Here is a 13519-nt window from a genome sequence, read left to right as displayed (position 1 = left end):
ATAAGATGGTTCCAGGTACTTGATTCACCCAGACGCTTTAAAGACTGTGGACCTATGTAGGCTTCCTTTATGACTTCTGGCCGTGACTGTTTTCGTGAAACAACACTCACTGGGTAGGAGTTAAATGTTCTTATAGGACTTATCAGAAAATATTCATAAATGTTCATCTGGTAGATTTTTTAATATGTTAAATACTTTTTTCGATATAGATATGATTGCTCTTCATATCAATAATTAGAAATATCTAACCAGGAAAATTTGAGCTCACTTAGAGCCACCAATCTAATAGAACTGTTGAATCCCTGAAAATAAAACACAGACACAGATATGTATTCAATCGAAATATATTTGTCTAATATCTACAAAGTGTGAACAACTGGTCTTAAGAAAGCAGACAAAAGGCACAAAATTAGTATTACTACAGAGAAGCATTCATGCTATCTGGATTTTATAAATATTGAAGTGGCACAGTAAAAAATAAATTAAGCATTCAGCAAAAACCGGGTATTTCATTTTTTCCTTGCTTTGTATTTTGGTCACTCCTTTGACCTCATGTGTAAAGACTGAAATTTAACTGAAACCATGGAATATTTATGCAGGCGTTATGTATGTTTTAATCACAGTGCTTTCTTGCAGAGTTTGGGTTAACCAGAGAGGTACACTTGAGGAAAAAATAATCCACAGGAAATTCTCTTCTCTTTCCCCAAACTAAATACAAGATTGAGGCTGTGGCTGTGCATGTTTTCATGTGCATATGTGTATTTAACTTCTAAAGCCCTTTTTCATCACAAAAGAAGTCTCCATATGATTGACTGGTTTTCTGATGTAAAAGAAGCAACTTCTCAAAAATGTATGACTAGCGCTGTGACCATGAGAGATGGGTGGAAAACTCCTTGGTGGGCCTTGGCTCTTAGTTGTACCAGACGTGCTCCATCCTGCAAGGCTCTGGCATAAATCTTTAACAGCTTCCTGCCAACCCCCATCCAACAGGAAATAGTTGCTTATCTTTCTTGGGCACGGACAGACAAAACACTGAGGTGGAGAGGGAGGTGAGAATCACAATAATTTTGAAATGATAGCCACCCATACTTCTACTAGGAATGAGCCACTTTCTCCTATATGGACAGTGATTAGGCCATGCCAGTTCACCTTCATTTTGACAGGAGTTGACTGAGAATATCTTTGTGAGTGTAAAACATTTTTGGCAAAGTGAAAAATAGAAAACTTCAAACTTCATTGATAAAAAGGAGCTTATGTTTACGCACTTTAACCTTTAACCTTGGTGAGTGCAGTATTTACATGTGTAATCATACTCAGCAGATGTGTACATAGTGCATGTGTGTGAACATATACAGTATGTACATACACATGCCCCAAATGGCTCTTGAATAAATTCATTCCTCTAGCAGAGTGTGGGGGTGCACTTTTCATAGTAAATAATTTCTCTGTTATCATTTCTTGGATTCTAATACAAGGTCTCAGTGAATGCCAACAAAACCCTGATACTCTACTACTTTAATATTCCTACAAAAACAGGGCTATATGGGAAAGCTCTGCGCCTCCACCCCATCAGTGTGCCTTCCAGAGGGGATTGAAGTATACCCAGCCATCACCCTGCAAGAGAAGAAAGGAGGCATTATTACATGGAGACCTCTCAACAGAGAAAGGGGGAAGCAAGGATAACCGCAGCCAGTCTGTGTCTCTGTGTCTGCCCTGTCTTAATACCTCACACACAGGCCAGGCTGCTGGCCTCAGTACCCCTCCTCAGCCCAGCTGCTCTTCAGAGACCTAGATGACCTTGACCTTCCCACCCTGGCATGGCAGGAGGAAACCCCATGAAATGAGCAAAATAAAAGGGGAGCTTGGTTGGCTTCCATCAAGGCTGATTACTTGACCAAAAAAAAGCACTTTGACAGTGGGACAAGAGAAAACAAGAGTAGCTAGATGAATGGCCAGGGGAAAGAAAAGGCAAGGGAAGTGACTTCCAGCCCACCAGCCCACAGGGGAACACCCAACAAAGGCTTTCTCCAGCAGGCAGTAGTCACAAACAAATCAGCACAGGCCAATCAAACATCAAGTGGGAAAAAGGCAAGAATTAAAATGGTATTAATACATACCATCTAGTTATGACTAGAAGGCGCTATACTGAATAACTGTGCTGGTGTTCAGATGACTCTTATTCCTTACATGTCCCCAGCCCTTCTGTTATGGACATACTGGCTTTTCTTAAACCCAGGAAGAACTGTAAATGTTTTTTTCGATGTTGTTGCTGTTTAATGCACAACCTTCCGCAAAAGTCAGACTCTCTCAAGCTACTAACTAGCTCTCTCAAGCTACTAACTCTCTCAAGAGAAAAGGGATCCACCTCACAGAAGGATCTTTCGAGGTTTTACCTCACCTGGGCAGGGCTCCCACACAGGGTCCCCACTCAGTGACCCATAAAGGCAGAGTCTTCTCCAGGCAGCTTTCCTGTCTGAACCAGAATCCAACCTTGAAATCTCCTTCAGTCCACAACCCACGGTTCCTGACTCTGGGGAGAACAGTGGTGGCTCCCTGCTCTTAACATGAATCTACCCCAGTTAACCTACTATGTTGCCCTAACTCACTTCTCAAGAGCCTTGGATGTAGACAGAATAATCCCTCTTTGTAGCAGAAGTCAGGGGTTAGCAGCACCTGGGCTAAAGAAAGCCCACAGATACATTTTGATTGGCTCCTGGTATTTAATTTTTTTAAATTCTTTGACCATGCAAATATGAGATTTCTCATAAAAATTCAGATTTCTGGCTCCTCATGAACAACTAGACAACCTGTTATCACCGGGAGATGAGTGGCATCTGCCCCAGTCCTCACCGGCCTGCTGCCCATTGATGTTGCTGGGTTCCTGTGGGCTTGCTTTAAGACACGTGGCTCCTACATATTCATAATGTCCAACTCTGTTCTCAGAGTGCTTCCCAATCCCTCCACAACTTCAAGAGCGTAAGGGCTTCAGCTGGGCACACAGTGCCTTGCCCACTTGCCCCGATATTATTTCTAGCTTCCAGTGTCACATTTGCAGGTGACAGCAGCAGCATTTTAGGCACAGGACTCAGGCTGGCCTTCCCCTGCATGACTAGCCCTTGTGGACCACAGGAGGCAAAGCTCTGAAAGGCAATTCTTCATCAGTGAGGACTCCAGCCCACCCAGGTGTGGAGATGGGCTGTGAGGCACTCCACAACTAGTTTGTTACTAAAGATGATGTAACAGGGGCCATGATGGTTTTCTTTTTAAAAATAGAACAGTATCCAGTCTGCAGTCCCATTCTGTTCCCTCGCAGGCAGGCTGACATGCTTTTCTGACATAGGGATACTGGAGGGGAAGTGGCAGTTGCTCGGTTCTGCCTTCCAGAAGGTTTCATGAATATTGTGGCAGAAAACCTGTCCTGAAGCCTGATCCAAAGCTGGAGTCAGAACCGAGATGCCCCAGTCTATCCCTGCCCCTGGCTGGCATTTATCCAATCTGGGGGGTCAGCAAGAAAAACCCATCTACCCTCTCAGGACAAGTTCTCTCCTGGGCAAGGGCCCAATGACAGACGGCAGAGTTACCTCCTGGATAAAATATTTGGGCTTCCATGGTGTGCGGAGGTTCTCGCGCTTCCGTTCCTCTACCCGTTGCTTCTCCTCCAGGTGCCGCTTCTGCTCGGTGGCTGCGTCAATGTCCCCCAGCCGCAGGTATCGGGTCACCTCCCGCCAGAGGTTCCTGGGGATGGGTGGAGGAGAGGAAACAATCAGCCAGGCCAGCTGGCTGCAAGCTAACAGAACTCTGCCAGGAGCAGCCAGAGCAGCAAGGGGCATCCAGGCGAGCCCTCTCTGGGGTAGCTCATCCCAGACACCTCAAAGACCCCAAGAGCCTGGATTTGAACCCAGGGCTACCCAGCCCCACCTCTGTGCTGTTTCTACTCTCCACTTGTACCAGGCAGCATGCCTTTCTCAGGGCCCAGAGTTTCTGGAAATCAAATCTAAGAGTAGTAGTAGTAGGCATTCTGCTACTACTACAAACAACGATAGCAGGCATATATGGCATTTGCCATATTTCTAAGCATTTTACATACATAAACTTATTTAATCCTCACAGCAACCCAATGACATATTATAGATGGTAGATTCTTATCTCCATGTTACAGAGGAGACAATTTAAGGTCTACATAAGGTTAGGTGACTTGCCCAAGGACAGCACACTAGTAAATCAGAATAAGACCTGCTTTCCCACAAGGGAACCTGGAATTAGGGGTTAGAGGCTGATGCATGTGTGGTGTGTGGGTATTTGTGTGTGCATGCTTATAGTGCGGGATCTCTCTGCTCCCCACGTGTCTACACAAAGCCACTTCTCTGCTTCCTGCATTCATTGTAGAACGCAGCCTAAAGGTAGTGAGGCCAGGCTGCTTGGTTCACTACCCCTCTTCAGCCCAGCTGCTCTTTGGACACTCAGATGACCTTGACCTTCCTAACCTGGCATGGCAGGAGGAAACCCCAGGAAATGAGCAAAATAAAAGGGGAGCTTGAGTGGTTTACATCAATCAAGGCTGACTACTTGGCAAAAAAAGCACTTTGACAGTGGGACAAGATAAAAGGAAAGTAGCTAGTGTTTAACACTACTTTGTATTTGGCTTATGCTTTACACACAGCTTTCCTCCTCAGGATGTCCTTGGGACCAGCCTGTATTCAGACATACTCTGTTCTAGGGAGAAAGGAAAGGAACCATGATAAATCAGAACACCACCACCTAAGCACTTCCTCACTTAAATGCACCAGAAGGTCAGATTTCACAGACGAGGAACTGTCAGAATGCCAGGTGGTGGAGATTCCCTCCCTGGCTTCTGGAAAACGAGGCCTCTTCATCAGGGGCCAGTGAATGCCCATCATTAGGTCCTGGGCCAGGGAGCACATCTACAGCAGGTGTCCTTAACCCTTTCCCAGCAAGGCCTCAGAGCAGCAGGAAGGCTTGAATGCTGGCATGGTCAGGCTGAGAACAGGCGGATGGGGCTGCCGGTGAACCAGGGACAGCCAGCAGCACCTCCTGGGGGTGCAGACGCCAACAGAAGAAATCCCATAGTTCCCATAGGCTAACAAGCAACAAAGAGTCTTAATAAGGAGTAGCTAAACTACTCTGATATCCCTGGAGGAAAAGTAGCAGGTGATCATAGTTTTGTTCTCAACAGCCAGATCAGAAACAACAGTCATGTTATGATATGAACCACAGCTTTCCCCATTCTGGGAATGCTTCATCAGAGGCAGTGTGGCAAGGGGATGGGTTTCTTCCCTCATTGCAGTCTTTCCCTTGTCCTGCTACTGCTGCCCAACAGGATGGACTGAAAAGGACAACTGGTAAGAGTCCAAGCTCTCCAGTTAGACACAGAGAAAGGCTGTGCTCACTGTCCTCAAATAAACTGATTAACAAGCAAGAGTGCACTAAATCTACAACGAAGCAAAGGTTCCAGGGATACTGAAGCTCTGTTTCCATTAAACCCAGTTATTAATATAATGTATTATTTATACATACTGTGGTATCCCTGCTTTGTTTCCACTTATAAGAACTGTTTCTATTTGGTTACAAATTCTTGTAATAATAGTAAAGCTTTCAGAAAATCATTTGTAATTTCATTTTAACCCTACATCGTATTTCTAAAGAGTGTATGCTTTTAGATTAGAGCAGCAGTTGGCAAACATTTTCTGTACAGGGCCAGAGAGTAAACATCTTAGGCTTTGCAAGCCATATGGTCTTGGTTGCAACTACCTAACTCAGCCATTGCAGCAGGAAAGCAGCCATAAGCCATATGTAAATGAATGATCATGGCTGTGTTCCAATAAAACTTTATTTACAAAATCAGCCTCAGGTTGGATTTGGCCCACTGGCCGTTTGCTGATGTCCTACATTAAAAAATAAAACTGGCATATTCCAAGGATATTCTGCTTCTGTACCTGCATAAACATCACATTAAGTGGCTGCATTATATTCATACCATAGCCACAAAATAGATATATGAATTGAATGGATACTTCATAATTTACTTAACCAGTTTTCAAATATTAGACAGGTGATTTCTCTTTCTTTTGCTGCTTAGTTTTTTTTAAACAAAGAACAAACCATTTTATGTTGTTTAAATTTTTTCTGAATTTAAGAGTTTGTCCTGAGAACAGATTCTTAGAAGTAGAACATGAAATTAAAGTGGATTAATGAATTGAAAGCTACTGATCCATGCAGCTAAACTGCACACACTCCTACTAGAAGGACAGGGTATAGAGTGTCAGTTTTACTACACCTTTCCCAGCATTTAATTTTTTTTTAAATAACATTGTTAATCTGGCAAGAAAAAAATAGTATCTCATTGACTCACTGTGCAGTTCTTTGATTACTATCAACTCTCTGTATTTACCTTTGCAATTAAGCAACGGATCAGTTGACAAACTTTTGCAAGACAAGCAGTAAAAGTCTGCTGAAGTCTATCCTCACACCCACCCCATGACCGCAGAATGACTTAACTGAAAGCTGAAAGGTTCTGCTCCTAAGTGACACACAGTAGGAAACTAAAATATCTCAAGAAGCCAGGAGAACATGATTCCTGGCCTGTTTCCAGTCGCTAAGCTTTCAAAGTCTTCTTTCTTCTCTGTCCCTTGAGTCAAGTGCCCAGCATGACTAAGCTGGAGAGGAAGACAGCCCAATTCTCACCTGGACTCCATGGGCCCCTGCTTCTCGAGAGGTCTGATCTTCTTGGGATACACTGGCAGTGTGGTTGTGTCGATGACTTTGGTTTCTCCATTGCTGTAGGTGAACTCTAAAGTACCATTCCATTCCCCATGGGCTTTACAAACAATGGTGTTGGTTGGGTTGTGCTTCACTTCTGCAGTAACCCTGAATTAATGAGTCAAATGAACACACTTTGCAAAATGATAAAAACAGAGACTTCAAAGGTACACCCATCTATAGAGATTTTTTTTTTTTAAATCAAGAATGGGAAGGAGGGATTGTTTTTGGAGCTTTGCTCAAAGACTAGCTGTTAAAAGATGATCTAATATCCTTGAACAGCAAAAGAAAGCATCACTGGAAAAAAAAAAGTCTATAGATTAGTTAATAGTAATACAGCAATGCTAATTTCTTAACTGTAATATTCTGTAAGATATCACTGGGATGAAAATCAGGCAATTCAAGAAAAACAAAATACGTGGGAAGGGGACGAGAGATAAAAGACTACAAATATGGTGCAGTATCTATAGCTTGGGTGATGGGTGCACCAAAATCTCACAAATCACCACTACTTGCTCATGTAACCAAATACCATCTGTACCCCAATAACTTATGCAAAAAATTAATTTTTTAAAAAAAGGAAAACAAAATAGCATATACTCTCTCTTCTCCAAAATAGCAACTAATAATGCTACATTTTAACCCTAAAAAGACTATAAGAGTGTAGGGTGAGCTTTTCAATCCTTAAATCAGGTCTATTTTGTATGGGGTCAAACATGGTTGCCCACAATCCCAACAGAGCTTACACTGGAAACGGAGGGAAATATCCACTCCAGCATCCACACATCCCCTGAATGAAGGCTGAGCAGAACCTAGAGTCTCAGTCTCAATCAATACCTTCCTCTCACAGTAGTGGCTCTGAGGAATGACTTCAACCTCTCCTTTAGAGGGCCTTTGTGGAGATTTGTGACCTCTCTTTCACCTGCCTTGCCTGTGGGAATTCCAAGTGAAAGCAGACTCCCAGCTCGCTCTCCACCACTGAGCTTTCTGCGCAGTTGAAGGAACACCGCAGAAACAGGGACACCTGCCCCAAAGCAGCCACGTGTAGGGTCTAAACTCCCCTTTTCCTTAAGGCCCAGCTCAGGCCGAATTTAGAGTTTTCAAACAGACTGGGAGGCTTTCTCCTTGAGCCTAAAAACAGTCAGCAAGGCCGAGGCTCACAGGCAGGTATGAGGCATCTTCTGGGTTGCACACAGTGGAAAGGTGTTAGTGGCATGCTGGTAAGTATTTAGCAACTGGATCTCCAAAAGGGAAAACACCTGATTTTTACCATTTGCCAATTTCTGTGATGCCTATCATGGCTGATTTCAACACCAATATGATAGCACTGAACGTGAAATACACACAAATCAGTTCTCACGAGCTGGTGTGTGCTGGTTCCAGGTGCCCCCAAAGGGTGTCCACATGCCCCTGTGACACTCTGACACACTCACACTAATGCCATGCAGAATAATGCTTTCCAAGAAAATGGGCAAAGATGGAAGCTTGTTTGTATAGTATATCTTGCTTATGCAGTAGAGCTGTGCTGAAAGAGGAATTTTTTTATAGCTGCAGCAATAAAAACAATTGTATGCTTCCTCAAACAGCAGACCTCTCCTTCAATGACTTAGACTTGGGCTTCCCAAGTTTTTCAAAAGAAAGAAAGGATCCTGACCTCATGGATGCATGACACAGAATTGAGGACAGTGTAGCCAACTAATGTGAAATGGGGAACTGTCTGGCTATGTCTGGGTTCAAAGATTCAATCACTTTAGAGAAAAGCAACAAACTGTGGCTTCAGAAGGAAGAGTTTATTCCAACAAACAGAAGTGCTTTTATTCTCTGGCGTCTGCTCTGCAAATGCGTCACCAAAGATTCAACCTTAAGTTTAGAGTGGGGAGGACTCCAAAAAACGGCCATGTAAGGTAGGGAAAAGGCATCTCTTTTGGAAAAGATCTTAACAATTTTATCTTGATTTTCAACTCATCCCATTACTGAAACTCAGTCTTCTAATAGTGAAAGGAAACTCAGGGCATCATGTTAAGACAAAGCCAGAGCCTCTCCAGCCAGCTCCTACCTGTGGACTTTCCCTCCATAGAAAGGCTTCGTGTGGAATATCACCGTCGCTGAGTACCCAGTCTTGGCACAGTTGATGCTGACTTTTCCTCCGAGCTCCACCCATGGGATGGTGAGAATGGACCGGGCGTAGGCACTAGGCAGGGTGAATACGTACTCCTCCCCATGTTCCAGGAGCCTCAACACACCTCCAGGGAGAAAGGAGGGAGAGTTAGCCATGCAAAAACACCAAGAGGGCACGGGGGATCAGAAGAAATGAAGACGGGAAACCACAGAGCCTCTTGCACAGATGTCACATCTCCCACCTCTGCAGAGGTGAGCTGCTCGTTCACCATGGGCTCTACTGTGTGAAAGGCACTGAGAATACAGCAGTGAATAAGATAGACCCACTTTCTGCCCTCAGAGAGCAGAACAGAAAGGTGGTCATTAGTCACCAAAGGAACACAAAATTATAACAGTGATAAAGGTGGGAGGGCAAGGCGGCCAGCACAATGGAGGCCTCCAAGAGGAGAGACTCACCTGGTAAGGGAAGGTTTCCCTAAGAAAATGACCAGGGGAAGGAAGAGTGTTCTGGGCAGGGGGGAAAGCATGTGCAAAGGCCCTGGGGTAGGAAGGAGCCTGGTAAGTGCGAAGAGGCTGGGAAGAGGGCCCACATGCAGAAGAGAGATGGTATGTATAGGTTTGGAGGATGACCAAGTCGGCAGGGGCCAGACCTTGTCTTTTAAACTTCTAGGAAGAGTTCTGCCTTTAACCCGAGAGCTACAGAGACAACCTCAATGGTTCTCACAAAAATAGAGAAATCAGGCTGTACAGCTGCTGTCAGCAACCTCGGGAAAGACACCTGCCAAGAGTGGGAATCTAACACGTACTGCCCACTCACCTCCAGAGGAGGGGTTCTCCAACCTACAACCCAAAGTGGGAAAGGCCTTATTCCTCTTGAAGCAATGAAGAATTAGGTGGGTTTGTTCATTTTTCTAGGGAAGGGAACGGCCACAGTTTTCATCAAGTCCTCAAAGACCACCCCCAAAGTATAGAAGCTCCCAGGACTGCTGTAGAGTTGTATACAGAGGCCCTATACAGACTGGCAGAGACTCTGAGACCCAGAACTACAGCTCTCTTAAGATCACGTCTCCACAAGGCACCTCTCAGCCTCCCATCCAATACTCTGGCACTTGGCTCCCTAGAGATGCACATTCTCAGCTCCACTCCAGCTCACCCCAGGCCTCGCTCTAGGGCTGCTCTGAGCCTTGTCAAAAGCACTCTGAGCCTTAGGAGGGTAGAGGACCAGGGGTGGTTAGTGACGGCACCTTCCTAGGCTTCCAGTCCTCCACTGGAACGAGTGAAGAGTGGGGTCAATGGCTCCCACATGAGAGTACTTTCCAGCTGCCAGACATTCCTGGGAGCTCCATATGAACTATCTTCTTCAGCTCACAACGGCCCTATTTGGCAATGATTATCGTTTTAATAAGAATGAGAAAACAAACTTTTAGGAGAGGTTAAGTAATTCAGCCGTTTGGTACTTCCCTCTTAGGCTAAATACGCATCTAAATCACTTAGAGCTAGAATTTGCCTAGGGGAGGCAGGGAAGGAGAGAGAAAGAGAGAGAGAGAACCAGAACACCAGGAGGATAGGGAGAGAGAGAAGGAGGGGGATGAGGAGGGAGGGCAAGTTTCTTTTAGTACAGATGAGCTTGCCAGGGGAGTCTGAGGAGAGATGGGGTTAATTTGTACAAAGGAGTCATGATTGCTCTTAGTTTCTAAAGCCAATACTAAGATGTGTTCGACTATAGTTCAATTTACCCTGGAGAATTCCTCTAATTGCCCATGCACTACGGTATTTAGGACACAGTAGGCTTGTCCGAACCAGCAACATCACTCTCAGCTCTCAGTTAAGTCCATTAAAGTCAGTTTTCCCAATCCATGAAATACTTGGCTGGTTCTAAAAACCCAAGTTGACATGCTATAGTACGTGTTTAGGAGCCTCGATCCCTCCCAGTGTGAGGGATCCTCAGACACATGGACACATGCAGGCACCCAGGAGAAGCAGATCATGTGGGCTGCACTGGAGGGCAGATATCACAGCAGCATTTACATCCTATCTCTCTGGCTGGGAACATAATTGAATACATTTAATGCAAATCCACAAATAGCATAAGTCCACTACACCAAATACACTGCATATCAGAACAGACGGGCCTTCTCCCCTCTTCTCTGCTCCAGCTTGCTGGAGGCTCTCTTGACTAAACTGATCTTGCTGAAAGTAAAGCCCAGACCACCTCTTGCTCTCACTGTTACTCATTCTTCCTTCTGCATTTTAGAGAGAAGAGCATCCAAGATGACCCTGGAGGCCCTGTCCTATCCAAGCAGTTAAGGGAGGAGTGTTGTGTTCTGAGAAGAATTAGACATTGGTGTTTCAAGCCTGATAGTTTCTGATCAGGACCCCTGGAGGAGAATGGCCAAGTCTGACACTGTGTTTTGTTCAAAGGCTACAGTTGTATCTGACTTCTTTGAATTGGGTTGAGAAGACAGCCTAAAGCAGGTGGAAAATTGCAGCCAATGTCAAACACAGATCAATACTTGGTTCTTCTTGACCAACAGCCAGGGAAAGTGGAAGAGAGAGAGGTCACCTCAAATATCCCTCTCTCTACTCAAGTTTTATCTCCCAAGACCCTGGTTCCTTGGGTGCCAGCTGTATCCTCAGAGACTTGGAAACGGTGGCAGCTAAGAGAGTCCCCTGGACCCTGTAGAGAAGGCTACCATTCACCACGCCTTCAAGGCCTCAGAGGAGAGGGTCCACCGTCACCCTCCCCACAGCACTAATGGACTAAGACAGCCCCCAACTTAGCTATGGTTCAACTTGAAATGTTTTGACCTTACAATGGTGCCAAAGCAGTAAGTGCTCAATAGAAACTGTGCTTTGAATTGTGGTCTTTTCCCAGGCTAGTGATATGTGGGATGACCCTCTCGTGTAATGCCAGGCAGCAGCAGTGAGGCTCTTTTTCTTTTTTGGAGACAGGGTCCCACTCAGTCACTCAGGCTGAAGTGCAATGGCGCAATCACGGCTCACTGCAGCCTTGACCTCCTGGACTCAAGCAATCCTCCTGAGTAGCTGGGACTACAAGCATGCGCCACCATGCCTGACTAATTAAAAAAAAAATTATTTGTAGAGACGAGGTCTCCCTATGTTGCCCAAGCTGGTCTTGAACTCTTGGGCTCAAGTGATCCTCCTGCCTCTGCCTCCCAAAGTGAGTATAAACAACCTCCTATATAGTTTGGATATTTGACCCCCTCCAAACCTCATGGTGAAATTCGATCCCCAATGTTGGAGGTGGGGCCTAGTGAGAGGTGTTTTGGTCATGGGGAGGGATCTCTCATTAACGACTTATGGCCAGCCTAGCAGTAATGAGTGAGTGCTCGCATTAGTAGTTCTTGCAGGAGCTCCCCTGAAAGCTAGTTGTCAAAGAGAGGCTAGGCCTGTGCAGTGGCTCACTCCCGTAATCCCAGCACTTTGGGAAGTGGAGGTAGGAAGACGGCTTGAGCCCAGGAGTTTGAGACCAGCCTGGGCAACATGACGAAACCTTGTTTCTACAAAAAAATTAAAAAAAAAAAAATTAGCTGGGCATGGTGGTGAGCACCTGTAGTCCCAGCTACTTGGGAGGTTAAGATAGGAGGATTACTTGAACCTGGGAAGTCGAGGCTGCAGTGAGCCATGGTCACGTCACTGCACTTCAGCCTGGACAACAGAGTGAGACCCTGTCTCAAATAAATAAATAAATAAGTAAATTGAAAAGAGCCTGGCACCCCCCCACCTTGCTTCTGCTCTTGCCATGTGACCCCCACTCAGGGGTTCCCCTTCCTCATCCACCACGAGTGGATGTAGCCTGAGGCCCTCGTCAGAAGCAGATGCTAGTGCCACGCTTTTTGTACAGCCTGCTGAACTGTGAGTCAAATGAACCTCTTTTCTCTCAGGTATTCCTTTATAGCAATGCAAATGGACTAGGACCCAACCCCATCCTCTCCAGTGTGCTGTGCTGCCAGATGATTCTGCCCAATGGCAGGCTCATGTAACGGTTCTGAGCACGTTTCAGGTAGGCTGGGTTAAGCGAGGATGTTGCTAGGCTAAGTATATTAAATGTAGTTTCAACTTAGGATATTTTCACCTTCGGATGGGCTTATTGGGACATAACCCCGTCATAAGCCAAGGAGCATCTCTACTCGGTAGTAAAATCCTTCCAGGCCAGCAGTATGTCTCCCTGGCATCATAACCTCGCCCCTGATGTCTACGGCCTTCCTATTTTGTGGTTCACCCTTCATGTCCTTAACTGGGATACCTGGGGGACTCCCACCGCTTGCACATCTAGCAGGAGACCTCTACAGACTGGGAACACACAACAGCCACAAACTCGGCTGGCTGGTATTCCTAGTCTCATTCATAAATATAAACTTTGTAGTAAGGTAGGATTATACAGCTGTGATTTTCTTCACCATGTTTTTTCATGGAGAATATGCCACAGCTTTTTTAACACCTGGGTGAAATCTTAAGAGGATCATTCCAAGTCCTCCATCACTCACCAGCCTGGCAATCTTAACTTCTCTGTGCCTCAGTTTCCTCATCTGTGACGCAGAGACAGTGGTATCTGTACCTCCCATGGCTGTGGTAAAGATGGAGAAGGCGATTCTAAACTCAG

At 45.4% G+C, this 13519-nt stretch overlaps 1 protein-coding gene across 2 annotated transcripts in view; it reads right to left on the bottom strand.

Annotated features, from left to right (window-relative positions):
* Positions 1 to 328: 328 nt before the first annotated feature.
* The window catches only part of OSBPL10 (oxysterol binding protein-like 10), a 409019-nt gene continuing 395828 nt past the window's right edge, over positions 329 to 13519 (bottom strand). For both annotated transcript variants that reach the window (XM_011985422.1, XM_011985430.1), the window contains 4 exons: positions 8834 to 9020; positions 6703 to 6885; positions 3582 to 3735; positions 329 to 1614 (listed from right to left, as the gene is read on the bottom strand). In XM_011985422.1, the coding sequence (XP_011840812.1) occupies positions 1570 to 1614; positions 3582 to 3735; positions 6703 to 6885; positions 8834 to 9020 (569 nt within the window). In that variant the 3' untranslated portion in view covers positions 329 to 1569. The remainder of the gene's footprint in view (positions 1615 to 3581; positions 3736 to 6702; positions 6886 to 8833; positions 9021 to 13519) is intronic.

The sequence above is a fragment of the Mandrillus leucophaeus genome, unplaced genomic scaffold (genome assembly GCF_000951045.1).
Source record: "Mandrillus leucophaeus isolate KB7577 unplaced genomic scaffold, Mleu.le_1.0 Scaffold107, whole genome shotgun sequence".
Lineage (NCBI taxonomy): Eukaryota > Metazoa > Chordata > Mammalia > Primates > Cercopithecidae > Mandrillus > Mandrillus leucophaeus.
Note: the sequence above shows the minus strand (reverse complement) of the source record. Positions and strands in the feature narration are given on the sequence as shown.